Below are 15,199 nucleotides of genomic sequence, written 5' to 3'. Positions count from 1 at the left end.
TGTTAACAGTAAAACTTTTTGATGTGCTGTGGGCTCAATTTTTCATATTTCAAAAATCTGTGAGGATCGTTTGGTAAGGACAGTCTGAAGATACAGTAGATCAATTTTGGTGTCAATTGAACAAAAAATGTGGGAGGATATAGGTTTGATAGGTTTTACAGTTTATGAAGAAATCAGAGTGATGGACTTCAAAATTCCTGCAAGGTCAAAGCATATGACAGTTGTCTCAATTGGGACTACATTCACGTGGTGGTTTTACAGTGATAGCACCTATGGCTGATTTGTTATGATTTTTTAAAGTTTTAAACTTTAGACTGTTGCTGTAGAGCCACCTTGAGGTTTATTGACCTACAATGCAGGGTGAGGACTTTGGGTATAGTACTGGAGCTATGTGCAAATTTTGATTTGATTTTTTGTCCACGGGAAGTTAGACTTCAGTGGAAGATGGAGAATAATAATATAGGCAAATACAATAGGGTTCCGGCAGCTATGCTGCCTGGCCCCTAATGAATCAACCATTCAAGCCCATGCCTTAGAGTAGCATGAAAAAGTGCATAAAGAAAACGTTAATTATTGCTCAGTTTGCTACACACTGATCTAATCTGATGTGCCCAAGCCAAATACCTGGCATCTCTTCGTGGAAGCTAGTTCATCAATGTCTGGACTCAGGCTCTGAGCTGAGGAAATCCTCAGTATCGAGTGAAGGTGTTCATCAGTCAGACGTGAGATGTTTTGGTCATCTTCATCGAGGAGAAAAGTTGCTCACATAGATATGTGCTGCCGAACATGGAGAGCATCTGAGCAGCTTGGGTGCGGAGCTGGGGCATTGTGTCAGGGATGAACTGTGGAAACTGTGCGGCGCCCACAGCATCATACTTTGACTTCAGCGTGTCATGACACTGGAGTTCAATCAGCTCCATTTGGAGGTTGGTTGGTGCGTTTTCCACATCAACTGCGAAGGGATTACTGAGCAGTTCAAACCTACATTTCTGGACATCAAAGTCGGCAAATCGCCGGCTAAACTCACTCAGCGCCGAATACGCTGAGTTTTTCAGCAAACTGTGCGCATGGGAACACGGCGGTAGAGATCTGCGTGTTTATGGTTTGGCAGCAGGGGAAATGGCCAAGGTTTCCTTGCAGCATCTGGTTCTCCCACTGGCACAGTTTAGTTTTAAAAGCCCTCACTGCAGCGTGCATGTCTGTGATGATGCGTCCCCGCCCCTGAAGCTGCAGGTTCAGCGCATCGAGATGGCTAGAGATGTCACACAGAAAAGCCAGCTTACACAGAAACCTCCCGGAGCTCTGCTGTGTCCTTCCCTTTGCTTTCAAGAAACTGACATATTTCCTCACGCAGCTCGAAAAATCTGTTCAGTACTTTTCCTCGGCTTAACCATCTCACCTCTGTGTGATACGGCACGTCTGCGTATTCCGAACCACACTCCTCCAGAAAAAACTGGCGGTGATTCAGACCTTTGGCACTTATAAAGTTAATAACTTGTGTTACTGTGCTCATAACATGTTCGCCATTTTTAAGAAGGGGTAACACGGTTACAGTTGTAGTATGAGATTGCTATGACTACTGTCACAGAAGAGAGGGCGTTTCTGGGTCCTGTCTTGATTGACACGCCAAAACAACAGCAGAGCATTATGGGATTTGTAGTATTAGCGGTGAATGCGCTGTATAATACTGGCGGGCCAGCTCTAGTAGTCATTTGGTATTGCCTCGCGGGCCAAATATAATTACACTGCGGACCAAATTTGGCCCGCGGGCCAGAGTTTGACACCCCTGCTCTAGATCTTTCCCAACGATGTCCTAAAGTAACCACATGTCATGATCATTTGCATCATAGACATACGTTCATATCTATGATTAGCATGATCATAGCAGCTTCATTGCTAAAAGCATAGCAAATGTTAGCCGACGTCATTGCATGACATCCTATCCAATCAGAGGCAGAGTAGGGCGGGTCTTCCTATGGTGACGTGCTTTCGGGCGACCAGCGTCCCCGAGGCTCGTGCACAGCACATGTTTCAAATGGCTCGATACAGGTATTGGTGGCTTCAAAAACAAACAAAACCCCATTGAATTAAAAGTTTATATTGATTAGATTGGTCTCTGATGCTGAATGATACCGAGAAAAATTTTGTTTTCCTTTTCTAGCCCTATCTATCATCATCCACTAACATGGGAAATAAGGGTCTTGGGCCGCATGCCGTCACGTGACTTGCAATACCGGGCTTTGGCCACTACGTCAAATGGCTTCATGCGCCAGTGAGCAACTTTCATTGAAATGAATAGGCAGCCATTTTCAATGCCGTCTCCAGTTATATTATACCTCCATGGCTGGCGTGCATACTGCAAAATACGACCGGATGTAGTAGGTCATCCTGGTACTTTTGCCATACTGCATGTGGCATACTATGTATTGGGACATACTACATCCTGTTTTGGCATACTATATAGTAGGGTAGTAGGCGATTCGGAACGCAGCCCAGTATTCTTTCAGACAGTCATACCGGTGGTGGTCAGATACATCTGTAGCCACAGCTGCCCTGGGGCAGACTGACAGAAGCGTGGCTGCTTCTGTCAGACAGTTTCATAATGAAGCATTCCTCTCCCCCAGTCTGATGCTAACTGTGTTTGTGCCTGATAGAGCAAGCTATAACATTATCCTGTCAGCACTAGTTGGCTAGTCAGGCTAGCTAACATCAGGCACAGGCTAGCTAACATCACACCGGAGGAGAGGGGCTATGATAGCCAGGTAGCTAACTGTTCGTGTCTTATCCATCTAGCTACAGTATAACATTAGACAGCAGCAGTAGTTGCTTAGCTAGCTAACCCAGACTAGCTAACCCAGACTAGCTAACCCAGACTAGTTTACCCAGACTAGCTAACCCAGACTAGCTAACCCAGACTAGCTAACGCTAGATACCCCCGCCAGCCGCCACAAGCATAGCCCCACTTGTTGCTAGCTAACCTGTGCCTAACATTAGCCACTAACGTTAGCGTTGCAATGATCACACTTCAGTTCTCCCCCGCCACAAACCTACAAAACACTGGTTTCTTTTAGCTTGTATTGTATTTGAAGTATTTCAGAAACACACCAGCTTGGTTTTAGCTAATACAGTAACGTTAGCCGGGGGTGGGGGGGTGCTTATTACCTTCTCGTGAATTTCGGGATGACTGTTCTCCTAATGTCGCTTTAAGTTTGTTGTATTTTTGCCAGTAATTTTCACCCCACACGGTTTACAAATGGTTTTGTTTTCCTTTGCATCAAATATGAAGTTTATCCAGATGTCTGCTCTCCTCTTTCTCCCGGTGTGTGAACGTTGACAAAGACATTTCTGAACTGTGGTAATTTACTGAACAGTTCAGGCGCAGCAGTCGTGCTGTTAGTTGACTTCCCGCTAAATACACACAGGCTACCTGTAGGTTATTATATTATATATAGGGCTAAATACACACAGGCTACCTGTAGGTTATTATATTATATATAGGGCTAAATACACACAGGCTACCTGTAGGTTATTATATTATATATAGGGCTAAATACACACAGGCTACCTGTAGGTTATTATATTATATATAGGGCTAAATACACACAGGCTACATGTAGGTTATTATATTATATATAGGGCTAAATACACACAGGCTACAAGTAGGTTATTATATTATATATAGGGCTAAATACACACAGGCTACCTGTAGGTTGCATCCAACTCGTTCTATTAATACATCCATGATCCTACTATCAAACCAATGTGCTAGCTACTGTCCATCCCAACTATGCTACTATCAAACCAATGCGCTAGCTACTGTCCATCCCAACTATGCTACTATCAAACCAATGCGCTAGCTACTGTCCATCCCAACTATGCTACTATCAAACCAATGTGCTAGCTACTGTCCATCCCAACTATGCTACTATCAAACCAATGTGCTAGCTACTGTACATCCCAACTATGCTACTATCAAACCAATGTGCTAGCTACTGTCCATCCCAACTATGCTACTATCAAACCAATGTGCTAGCTACTGTCCATCCCAACTATGCTACTATCAAACCAATGTGCTAGCTACTGTCCATCCCAACTATGCTACTATCAAACCAATGTGCTAGCTACTGTCCATCCCAACTATGCTACTATCAAACCAATGTGCTAGCTACTGTCCATCCCAACTATGCTACTATCAAACCAATGTGCTAGCTACTGTCCATCCCAACTATGCTACTATCAAACCAATGCGCTAGCTACTGTCCATCCCAACTATGCTACTATCAAACCAATGCGCTAGCTACTGTCCATCCCAACTATGCTACTATCAAACCAATGCGCTAGCTACTGTCCATCCCAACTATGCTACTATCAAACCAATGCGCTAGCTACTGTCCATCCCAACTATGCTACTATCAAACCAATGTGCTAGCTACTGTCCATCCCAACTATGCTACCATCAAACCAATGTGCTAGCTACTGTCCATCCCAACTATGCTACCATCAAACCAATGTGCTAGCTACTGTCCATCCCAACTATGCTACTATCAAACTAATGTGCTAGCTACTGTCCATCCCAACTATGCTACTATCAAACCAATGTGCTAGCTACTGTCCATCCCAACTATGCTACCATCAAACCAATGTGCTAGCTACTGTCCATCCCAACTATGCTACCATCAAACCAATGTGCTAGCTACTGTCCATCCCAACTATGCAACTATCAAACCAATGTGCTAGCTACTGTCCATCCCAACTATGCTACTATCAAACTAATGCGCTAGCTACTGTCCATCCCAACTATGCTACTATCAAACCAATGTGCTAGCTACTGTCCATCCCAACTATGCTACCATCAAACCAATGTGCTAGCTACTGTCCATCCCAACTATGCTACCATCAAACCAATGTGCTAGCTACTGTCCATCCCAACTATGCAACTATCAAACCAATGTGCTAGCTACTGTCCATCCCAACTATGCTACTATCAAACCAATGTGCTAGCTACTGTCCATCCCAACTATGCTACTATCAAACCAATGTGCTAGCTACTGTCCATCCCAACTATGCTACTATCAAACCAATGTGCTAGCTACTGTCCATCCCAACTATGCTACTATCAAACCAATGTGCTAGCTACTGTCCATCCCAACTATGCTACTATCAAACCAATGTGCTAGTTATTGTCCATCCCATATGCTACTATCAAACCAATGTGCTAGCTACTGTTCTTCCCAACTATGCTACTATCAAACCAATGTGCTAGCTACTGTCCATCCCAACTATGCTACTATCAAACCAATGTGCTAGCTACTGTCCATCAACTACCATATTAACACAATCAGGTTGCAGCAATGTTGCAGCAACGTGCAATTTAGACTTTTGTATGGTCCACTCAACGTCAAGTTAAACGTGCATGCAACGCAAACGCGGTATCTGCACATAAGTTGCTGCAACGTGTACACAACGTTGTGATTTCCGTGAAGATTTCGATGTATATTTCGCAGGTTTTGTCGCCGTTGCTGCAACGTGGACAGTAAGTTATGTTGTAGTCGTAATGGCTGCAACGTTGTCACGTTTATATATTACTTTACATATATATTACTTTGCTGCAACGTGGTCTACACTTCCGTTGGCTACATTTATAATTTGCATTACAAAACAAATCAGCTCCTTGCACAAGCTCCACTACTTCCTGAAACTCTACAGGAATATGTCTTTAATTGCAATGAATCCAGTGTGCAGCACACCTGATCAATCACTTCCATCCACTAGTATAGGACAGGAAAGAAATACGGCTGTAGTGTGTCAGGAAGTAGTGGAGATTGTGCAAAGAGCCTATTAATGTCATAGTCAATGCAGCAAGAAACATTAAAGGGCAATGCTCGTTTTTGACAACCTGGACCTTATTTACGACATATTATAAGAAGTTTGACTCACCGAGATCACTTTGGTGTAGTTCGGAGGCCTGTAGAAGAAATTTAAAATCCAGCGCGAGCCAGTATATCCATGTAATGGCGGTGATCGGGGCAACGAGAATGCAGCTTCTCAAAATCTATTTTCGGCCGCTAAACGGTTGTTTTCATCAATCAGATTGGATGAATCGACAGTTGAGATTCCTCAACGCGAGCCATTGTAGTGGTTTTCAAATACGGGGTCTTTAGCCTCTGTAATATGATCTTTACACGCCTTTCCCCACTTGCTCCAGCACGCATGCGCACAGGCCAGCGCGCAGACTGGCTTTTCTCCGGCTCACATTCTCTGCGCTACGATCGGATTGTTGCTGACGAATGACGACGACAATATTCTCGGCACCAACAACGATCTTCTACAGGCCTCCGAACTACACAAAAGTGATCTCGGTGAGTCAAACTTCTTATAATATGTCGTAAATAAGGTCCAGGTTGTCAAAAACGAGCATTGCCCTTTAAGGTACAAAAGTTATGACACAACACCATTAACAGTTAAGAACAATATTATATAAAAAAAGTACACACAATGTCTGGCCTGCAACATGATAAACAAGTTTTAAAAACAAAAACAAAAAAATTTATTTACAAAAAAAGTTATTTACAAAAAAAAAGACAGGCTGTGCTCAGATAGCCTATCTGAGCATAGCCTGTCTTTTTTTTTTGTAAATAACTTTTTTTGTAAATAGGGGGGGGGCTATGCTCAGATGGGCTGCGGGTGGGCGTCAGATGGGCTGGGGGGCAGCTAGGAAGGGAAGTCTTCCTCATCAGAATGCTGGGCAGTGCTCAGATGGACTGTGCTTGGATGGGCTGTGCTCAGACGGACTTCTGCAGATACCTAAAGACATAATGAAATGGCCGTAAATACACAACGCACATACATGCACAAAAAAGTGGTACACAATCTTTGGAACCATGCCGTGTCACTGGGTAGGAGAAACCCCCCAAAAAAAGACATCACTTACCCTTCTGCATTTAGCAGGGGCATGTTTTAATGTCTCCTGCAGCTGGGCGGCCACCGCCGCCATCGTAGCCTTCGGCATGGAGACGATAACTGCACCTTTAAGTTATCAAGAAAGGTAATGGTTTCAATTCACATCGGTCATGGAACAAAGACGATGTATTAAAAAATATTTAAAAATATGAACCATGTCTTACGTGTTAGAACATTGAAGAGTGTCATACTCTTCAGTGGCTTCTTCCCCTTCTTCCCGTGCACACTGTAGGCGCTCCACACCGCATGTGTGGCAAAAGCTGACAGCACCCGCCGGACTGTGTCTGCCAAGTCTCTGCCACCAATGGCACCTAGGTATTGTGTCTGCAAAACAAAGACAGTCATTTACTGTACCCTTCCCTGCAAAAATAAGACAAAGTTCTGCCCTCACCAGACACTCACCATCTTCCTCTGACGTTCCCGGTCCTTCAACCTGGCCTCAAAGACCTGCAGCTCCTCCTCCGTTTGGGCAGGGTCCATTACATCCAGCACTTCTCCCTGGGCACCTCCGGACTCCCCAGGCTGCATGCTCTGGGCCAGTTCCCTCACACTCTGTACAAGCTCACGGAGTTGCTCCCGCAAGTCTGAGAACTGCTGATGTACAGACCTCTGGAAATCTAGATAAACACAGATGTGGCTATAAGTACATTGACATAAAACTAAAGTTTAGAGTAAAATGGTATTCATCTAAAAAACAGAGCTAACTGAAAACCTAAAGGGATTAGCAGGAAACTTTATGGTGTTGGCTTTGGCTTCTGGCATTTGGAGGGAAACTAAATAAAGACATGACAGGTAGACACCACAACAGTACATGCCCCTCTTACCTGGTCTGGCTGGGGTGCTATACCTGGGGTCTGGGCCCCGCTCGCTCACATGGGACGATCTTGGAAAATCTGCAAGATGAGTAAAATGGTATTCAAAATAAATAAAAAATAAACCAACTATCAGTGTGCAGTAGGCATAGACATTTCATTCATTTCATTTCAACACAAACATGCATACCTGGATTGTACAGCACACGTGGATTGTACTGGACAGCCGGCAGAGGCCTTTCAACTCCGGCACCTGGCATACTGTCTTTGGCCTGCATTGTGGGGACCAATGGCTGCCTGGGGCTTCGAATATCTAGTGGAATATCAGTAAATTAGCTCAGATTACTCGATTTCAAAAGTACTACTCTTTTGGGACTGTTGAATGCACTTTAGTATATTACCTTCATCACTGTAGTGATAGCACGTGTTGCGCCGTCTCTTTCGAACGTCTTGGCACTCGTCCATTGACGACTGCTGCTCAAAGACCTTTGCCATGAGCCTGGCACCTTCGTAATGATCTGTGTGCATAAAGTACCATAATCAATACATTTCAGCCATCCTTTTTCCTCAGAATAATGAGTCATGATCTTTTTCCCCCCCATCAGTATTTTTTAACAGCTTAAAATGCAAACAGTACCAGTTGTGGACTTTGGGAAAACCCGGACTCTGTGGAGCGCCCAGCCAGGGTTAGGTTCCACACAGCTCTTTATCCGTTGGCTGACTTGGCTGTTCATTGACCAGGAACACATCTGCAACTGTGAGTGAAACCATGTTAGTACCCACTTCCCTGTACAATTGAAAAGTAGCACACCAATCAGAAACATGTTCTTACCCCATCCTTTTTGGAGAGCCAGGATACTGGGACAACCGACACAGTGTCCTCCCCCAGAAACTCCACACTGCAATACAGTCTGGCCAATAAACAAAAAATATTAAGGTTATAAACACATAAGGACCCTATGGGAAAGTAGGCAGAGGGGAAGAAGCGGCTAAAACTCAATTCAACAAGTCATTACAGCCGATAAGTAATTAGTGACACGCCACTATTCTATTCTTTTTTTTGATTCTCTGCCGGCATCTACCCAGGACAGATGCGGTCAATCATCAGTGTGGGAAACATGAAGCTAGTTTAGGCATTAGCCACTGCAGTGCACAGATTAAATGTATAAGGCCCGTGAATCACGCGTTACTACTCGCAGTTTTAACAGGAACGCCTGTTTTTGACTCGTGAACTCCAACAATACACACCGATACTACTAATGTGGCAAACAAAGCTGCCTCCATCTTTGTTTCGAGTTAACGTTATTGTCTATGGTACCGCGATTACCTCATGGGTGGCATCGTTCTCAGTCTCCCACTTTCCAGACAAATGGAAAATATATAAAGCATTATCTTGGCTTCGCCTTCACTGTTGCCTATGTAATATTAGCCTAAGATTCGTGATGGCCTTAGAAAGCCTGACACGAGCGAGCTCCCAATGTGAGTCTCAAATTCAGCAGAGTCAAACAAACAATTCACATTTCCCTCAGTCCAGCGGCCATTTTAGAGTAACGTTAACTAACACAAACTTAACAGCTCAGACCGTTCGCTTATGTTTCTGCAAATGTTCGCGGCGAACACAAAGCCAGCAGTAACAGAAAAAAGGTTTGCAATAGTTTGTCGGAGTATTTGCAATAATGTCTAAACGTTAGTCAAGTTCGGGCCTTGACTTTGCTAGCTAACACTAGGTAGCGTGCTAGCTAGCATTAGCTAACGTTAGCTAGCTATCATAAGGCTTCCAATTCCTGAACTTAGTTTAGCGTGCAGGTTATGAGTTACTTATGTTTACTTAAATACTATATTACCGGTAAGTAAACAAATAAATAGCTAAACCAACAGTCAAATCAATGTAATTTGATGAGAAAAAAACCCTGAGGTGACGTTAGCTAGATAACTTACCAGAGATGAAGTGCGCACCACACAAAAAAGTTTGTTGGTCCCCAATCTGCTCTCTTTATGGCTTTAAACCACAGCTTTCGGCGGTTCCTCTGAAAAGGGTGACATCTCGAGGGGATGCTGAAGAATCTGAGGCCATCATCTTGCCCTTTTCTGCTTGTACAGTTCACAGCACAGCAGCTTTGAGGCATAATTAGCTACATGAAATGGAGCTACTGTGGCGAGTTCGTTTGCCTTTTTGCCTAGAGGCTGCGTGCGCACTCTGCTGTGACGTAGGCGGCGAACCCATCTATAGGGAGGGAAAGTAATCTCATCGCCCCCTAGTGGTAGCGTTCCATAATGCCGAGAGAATGAATGGGATTTCTCGACGAAATTATATCTTGGTCGACACCGAAAAGTTAGTCAAATTTTTTTTAATTAATGAAAAAGCATTCAATTTATAACAAACAGGGAAATATACAATCAATAACATTTCTAAGATGAGTTATTAACCTCAACATACAGTACAATATGAAGGATATAAGCTAAAATTAAAAAAATAATAATAATACAGGAGCAGTTTGGCAAAGAATCCTGCCTACTTTAACTGTGAACCAGCAAGCAGTGACGTCACGGGATAGCCCGATTGCTAGCCTAATAGGACTGTAATACAACGTTGCAGGGACCCATGTTGCCAATGTTTCTGCAACGTTGCAGTAAAGTCTAATTAGACTTAGGAGGGTAAAGTTATTTTCAACCATAGATGGACGTTGTCACAACATCGCCTGATGGTAACGTTGCAATTTACCTAAGTACAACTTATGTGCAACGTTGCTGCAACCCACTGTGTTAGTAGGGGTAGTCTTCTTCTGTGGTGGTGGCGGTGCTTTCAACACAGCATTTGTTAAAATAGACCCTTTTGCTTAGGTAAGTGAAGTTTCATGTTTATCTGACACTTGTAAATATGAGCGCCTCTCCTTACTAGGCCGACACCGATTTATTTTGACGGAAAAGTGAATGGACCAGCAAAGGACTCCATTCTTGAAACAGTAGCAGAGGAAGACAGACGAAATCGCCATTATTAAGTGTACGGACTGGACTGAGGAAATCATCAGAAATGCCTGCGTTTGCGGTGCCCATTTTCATCATCATCATCTTCATCCGCTTATCCAGGGTCGGGTCGCGGAGGCAGTAGCTCCAGCAGGGGGCCCCAGAATCTTTAGCCGCTCACAGGCCAGTGCGGAGATGTAGTCCCGCCACCTAGTCCTGGGTCTACCCCGCTGCCTCCTCCCAGCCGGACACGCCTGGAACACCTCCCTAGGGAGGCGCCCAGGAGGCATCCTCACTAGATGCCCGAACCACCTCAACTGGCTCCTTTCGACGCAAAGGACCAGCGGCTCTACTCCGAGTCTCTCCCGGATGACTGAACTTCTCACCCAATCTCTCAGGGAGACCCCAGCCACCCTCCGGAGAAAACTCATTTCAGCCGCTTGTATCCGTGCCCATTTTATATCAGGTAAATTATTTTGACTACCTGGTTTCACTGGAATGTCTGGTTGAAATGTAGCCCTTCTCAGTCCCGTTGTCCCATTCCGCTCGCTCATGCCAGACAACAGTCCTTTGCTGGTCCATTCACTTTTCCGTCAAAATAAATCGGTGATTTAATAATCCAACTAACTAATCCAATCTAATATCCACAGCGCATTGACTGTCTTCTTCTACTGGTGATTCGGCGCTCTCCGCTTTGTTTAGCCTACTCACTGCTGCCGCCCATGTTGGGGATGATGCATTACATTACATTACATTATTTACATGTTTTATTTACATGTTTTAAAGTTTAAAATTTGCCATAGTTAATAACTCAGTGTAAATGTTCTCTCGCTAATCAGATACCTCAACGCGAGTCTCTCAACACCATTTAAGATGTAATGCATCATCCCCAACATGGGCGGCATCCCCAACATAAAGTCATCCCCACCGGGAACCCCGGTCTCCTGGGTGGGAGTCCAATGCTCTCACCACTACTCTACTTGTGCAGTGGAGATCAGCAAATTGGTTTTGGTGTCCTTCTTCCAGTCCCTAGTGTGGGTTGGGGTTAGAATAAGGGTTGGGGTTGGGACAGAATCTGACCTATAAGGCAAGGGGTAAAGGTTGGAGTGAAAGGATGAACATGTGGAGGTTTGGGGTATAGTCCCATAAAGTCATCCCCACCGGGTCTTCAACCCCAGTCTCCAGGGTGGGAGTCCAATGCTCTCACCACTACTCTATTTGTGCAGTGGAGATCGGCGGTGGTTTTGGTGTCCTTCTTGATTTTAGTGTGCTGGGACTACTGCCTCTTGTGGTGCCAACAGAGAACTGCAGGCCAACATTGTCCAGAGTGATGGAGGGAGGGAGTGATAACTGGACAAATACTATACTATACTAACGCTGGCTTACAGCCACGCACAAAAACACATACACAAATGTAGGCTATATTGTTGAAAATATTTATTTCAGTACAACAAATGCAGTATGTAGTAATTTAACGGAATGTATGAGAAAAGCCTAACACATTTAGATCAAGGTCCAGGTCAAATAACTTGAAAACCTGAGGTCATTCTTTTGCTAGTACGTTGTGCTAGCAAGTGTGCTTCATGTTCTGCTGGAGTGTTACCCAGGATGGTGGGATGTTCTCCAGAGTTCGAGACCTCTGTGTGGAGAGCTGTCCTTCTGGTTCCTGGTTGAAGGAAGGTTCTCAAGGGTTCTAGACTTCTGTGTAAAGAGCTGATCTTCTGGATCCTGGTTGAAAGTAGGTTCTCCAGGGATCTAGACTTCTGTGTGGAGAGCTGTTCTCCTGTCATCGTTCACATCCGTGCTACTCTCTGGTTGGGTGGTACATCAGCACCTCTAATCTCTCCAGCAGTAGCATTGATCCTCTACTGACCTCACTGGACATGCTGAGGAGATCAATTAAAGCAGCGTTGACCTCTGAGAAACACGTCCACATTCCCCAGGTGTCCTGTTTCCTCTGTCAGACAGTGCAGACGTGTCCCAGCCTGTGAAAGGACTGGGAGACTCAGAAAACATTTGTTGAACAGCTCTGTACCAAAGGTTTGAGCCGACACCAGAGGCCGACACCTACATCACGAGCCGTATGCTGAATGAAGCCATAATAAAAAGACATACACCCGCGGTACATAGCTGTTCACCAAATGTTTTACCACTATGAATGCCACCCAGTGTCTGAGCCACCCAGTCCTTTCACAGGCTGGGACACATCTACACTGTCTGACAGGACGCCTGGACAACGTGGACGTGTTCCTCAGAGGTCAACACTGCTTTCAGTGGACTCTTCTACATGCCCAGTGAGGTCAGTAGCAAGGTTATTATAGTTAACGAAAACTAACTAAAAAACGAAAACTAGGTGTGAAAAAACATTTTAGTTAACTGAAATAAAAATAAAAACTAGGCTTTACAAAAAAACGATAACTAACTAAAACTGTATTGTGTGTTTACAAAACTAACTAAAATAAACTAAAATTGTAGAGAAAATGTCCTTAGTTTTAGTCTTTTTCATTTCATACTGGAGCCTAGTATTTTGGGTGGATATTTAATCTATCCTCCATTATTTATTTAGCTGTGCCCCTGCGCAGAAGTAACCTGACGTGCGCCAGATGGTTTGTTTTGCACAGAGTGAAACAACATGAGCTCACGAGATCAGGATGGTCTCACGAGGCTAGCGCCGAAAAAAAACAAACTAAAACTAATACTGAAACTAATAAAAACTAAACTAAAACTAAGAATTATCAAAAAATAAAAAATAAACTAAACTAGCAAATCTGCTTTAAAAACTAATTAAAACTAAACTGAAATTGAACACAAAAAGTTAAAACGATATAAAAAGAAAAACTAATGAAAAAAGCAAAACTATTATAACCCTGGTCAGTAGAGGGTCAATGTTACTGCTGGAGAGATTAGTGGTGCTGATGTACGACCCAACCAGAGAGTAGCACGGATGTGAACGATGCCAGAAGATCAGCTCTCCACACAGTAGTCTAGAACCCTGGAGAACCTTCTTTCAACCAGGAACCAGAAGGACAGCTCTCCACACAGAAGTCTGGAGCTCTGGAAAACATTCCACCAACTCGGGTAACATTCCAGCAGAACATGAAGCACACTTGGTAGCGCAGTGTACTAGCAAAATAATGACCTCAGGTTTTAAGGTAATTTGACTTGAACCTTGATTTAAATGTGCTATGTTAGAAATGTCTAGTGTCAAAGCTAACATGAGAATACAAATGTTTGTATGTGTGCGTGTGTGCACGTGCACGTGTATTTTGTTGTTCTGTGTGTGTGTGTGTGTGTCTGTGGGCGGGGGGGGGGTGTAGTTGTTCTGGGTGTGTGTGTGTGTGTGTGTGTGTGTGTGTAGTTCTGTGTGTGTGTGTGTGTCTGTGGGGGGGGGGGTGTAGTTGTTCTGTGTGTGTGTGTGTGTGTGTGTGTGTGTGTGTGTGTGTGTGTGTGTGTAGTTCTGTGGGTGTGTGTGTGTGTGTGTGTGTGTGTGTGTGTGTGTGTGTGTGTGTGTGTGTGCACTGTCCGCACAGGCAGGCGAACATCCGAAACTGGATCTGTCAAATCTGTCAAAACAGACAATAGTAAGATTTTCAGTGCATTATCCTCACTGACAGTGTAATTCAGCCCAGAACATTATATCAGATAGATAAATTGATAGATCGATAGAACGACAGACAGACAGACAGACAGACAGACAGACAGACAGACAGACACACAGACAGACAGACAGACAGACAGACAGACAGACAGATAGATAGATAGATAGATAGATAGATAGATAGATAGATAGATAGATAGATAGATAGATAGATAGATAGATAGATAGATAGATAGATAGATAGACTTTACCAGCTTTTTCTCATCTGAAAGGGCAACACCCAGCTGAATAGTGAAGCTCGAACTCATTGATGCAGGGTTCAGCTGGACGTTAATGTCCGTCAGATCTGAAATCACAAAATTAATATTGTTTAACCTGCAAAATGGAAAGCATCAAAAAACAAATGGCTGTCCAGGCTGTTTTGACCTCACCCCATTCCTGTCTACGAGTTGTTCGTCCAGAGCCTTTCAGAGCACGGGTGGAGGAGCAGGAGTGTCGTGTCTGTCTCTCCGTCCTCAGAGGCTTGTCCTCCTCCTTCAGCGCCAGGCCCATCGCTGGAGTTGAGGCAGCTGGGGCGACACTCTCCCTGAGGTGATGGAGGCTCAGCTTGGCCTCCAGCTGCAGCGCTAGGTCGTTTACCTCCTCCTCGATTGTTGGGGAGGCCATCAGAGGTGGAGTGGGTTTACAGGCACCAACGGTGTGAGGCGTTGTGCTGGCAGGTCCACTGGCAGGAGGAGGGTTAGCCCCAGCCTGCTCCCTGACCAGAGGGTTAGCCCCAGCCTGCTCCCTGACCAGAGGGCAGCTCAACACAAGCTTGGCCTCCATCTGAAGTGCCAAGTTGTTGACCTCCTCCTCGAATGTTGGA

The 15,199-nt window shown here is 44.5% G+C and overlaps 1 protein-coding gene across 1 annotated transcript in view; it reads right to left on the bottom strand.

The window, feature by feature from the left end:
* Window positions 1-716: 716 nt before the first annotated feature.
* Window positions 717-15,199, bottom strand: part of LOC311326409 (polyadenylate-binding protein 1-like) — a gene marked incomplete at both ends in the record, with an annotated part of 39,320 nt that continues 24,837 nt past the window's right edge. The window contains 2 exons of the mRNA XM_084459302.1: window positions 717-1,059; window positions 1,157-1,252. Of these exons, the coding sequence (XP_084315428.1) occupies window positions 717-1,059; window positions 1,157-1,252 (439 nt within the window). The remainder of the gene's footprint in view (window positions 1,060-1,156; window positions 1,253-15,199) is intronic.

The sequence above is a fragment of the Borostomias antarcticus genome (genome assembly GCF_949987555.1).
Source record: "Borostomias antarcticus genome assembly, chromosome: 27".
NCBI classification, from domain to species: Eukaryota; Metazoa; Chordata; class Actinopteri; order Stomiiformes; family Stomiidae; genus Borostomias; species Borostomias antarcticus.
The sequence above is the reverse complement of the archived record's forward strand: the minus strand, read 5'-3'. Positions and strand labels throughout refer to the sequence as shown.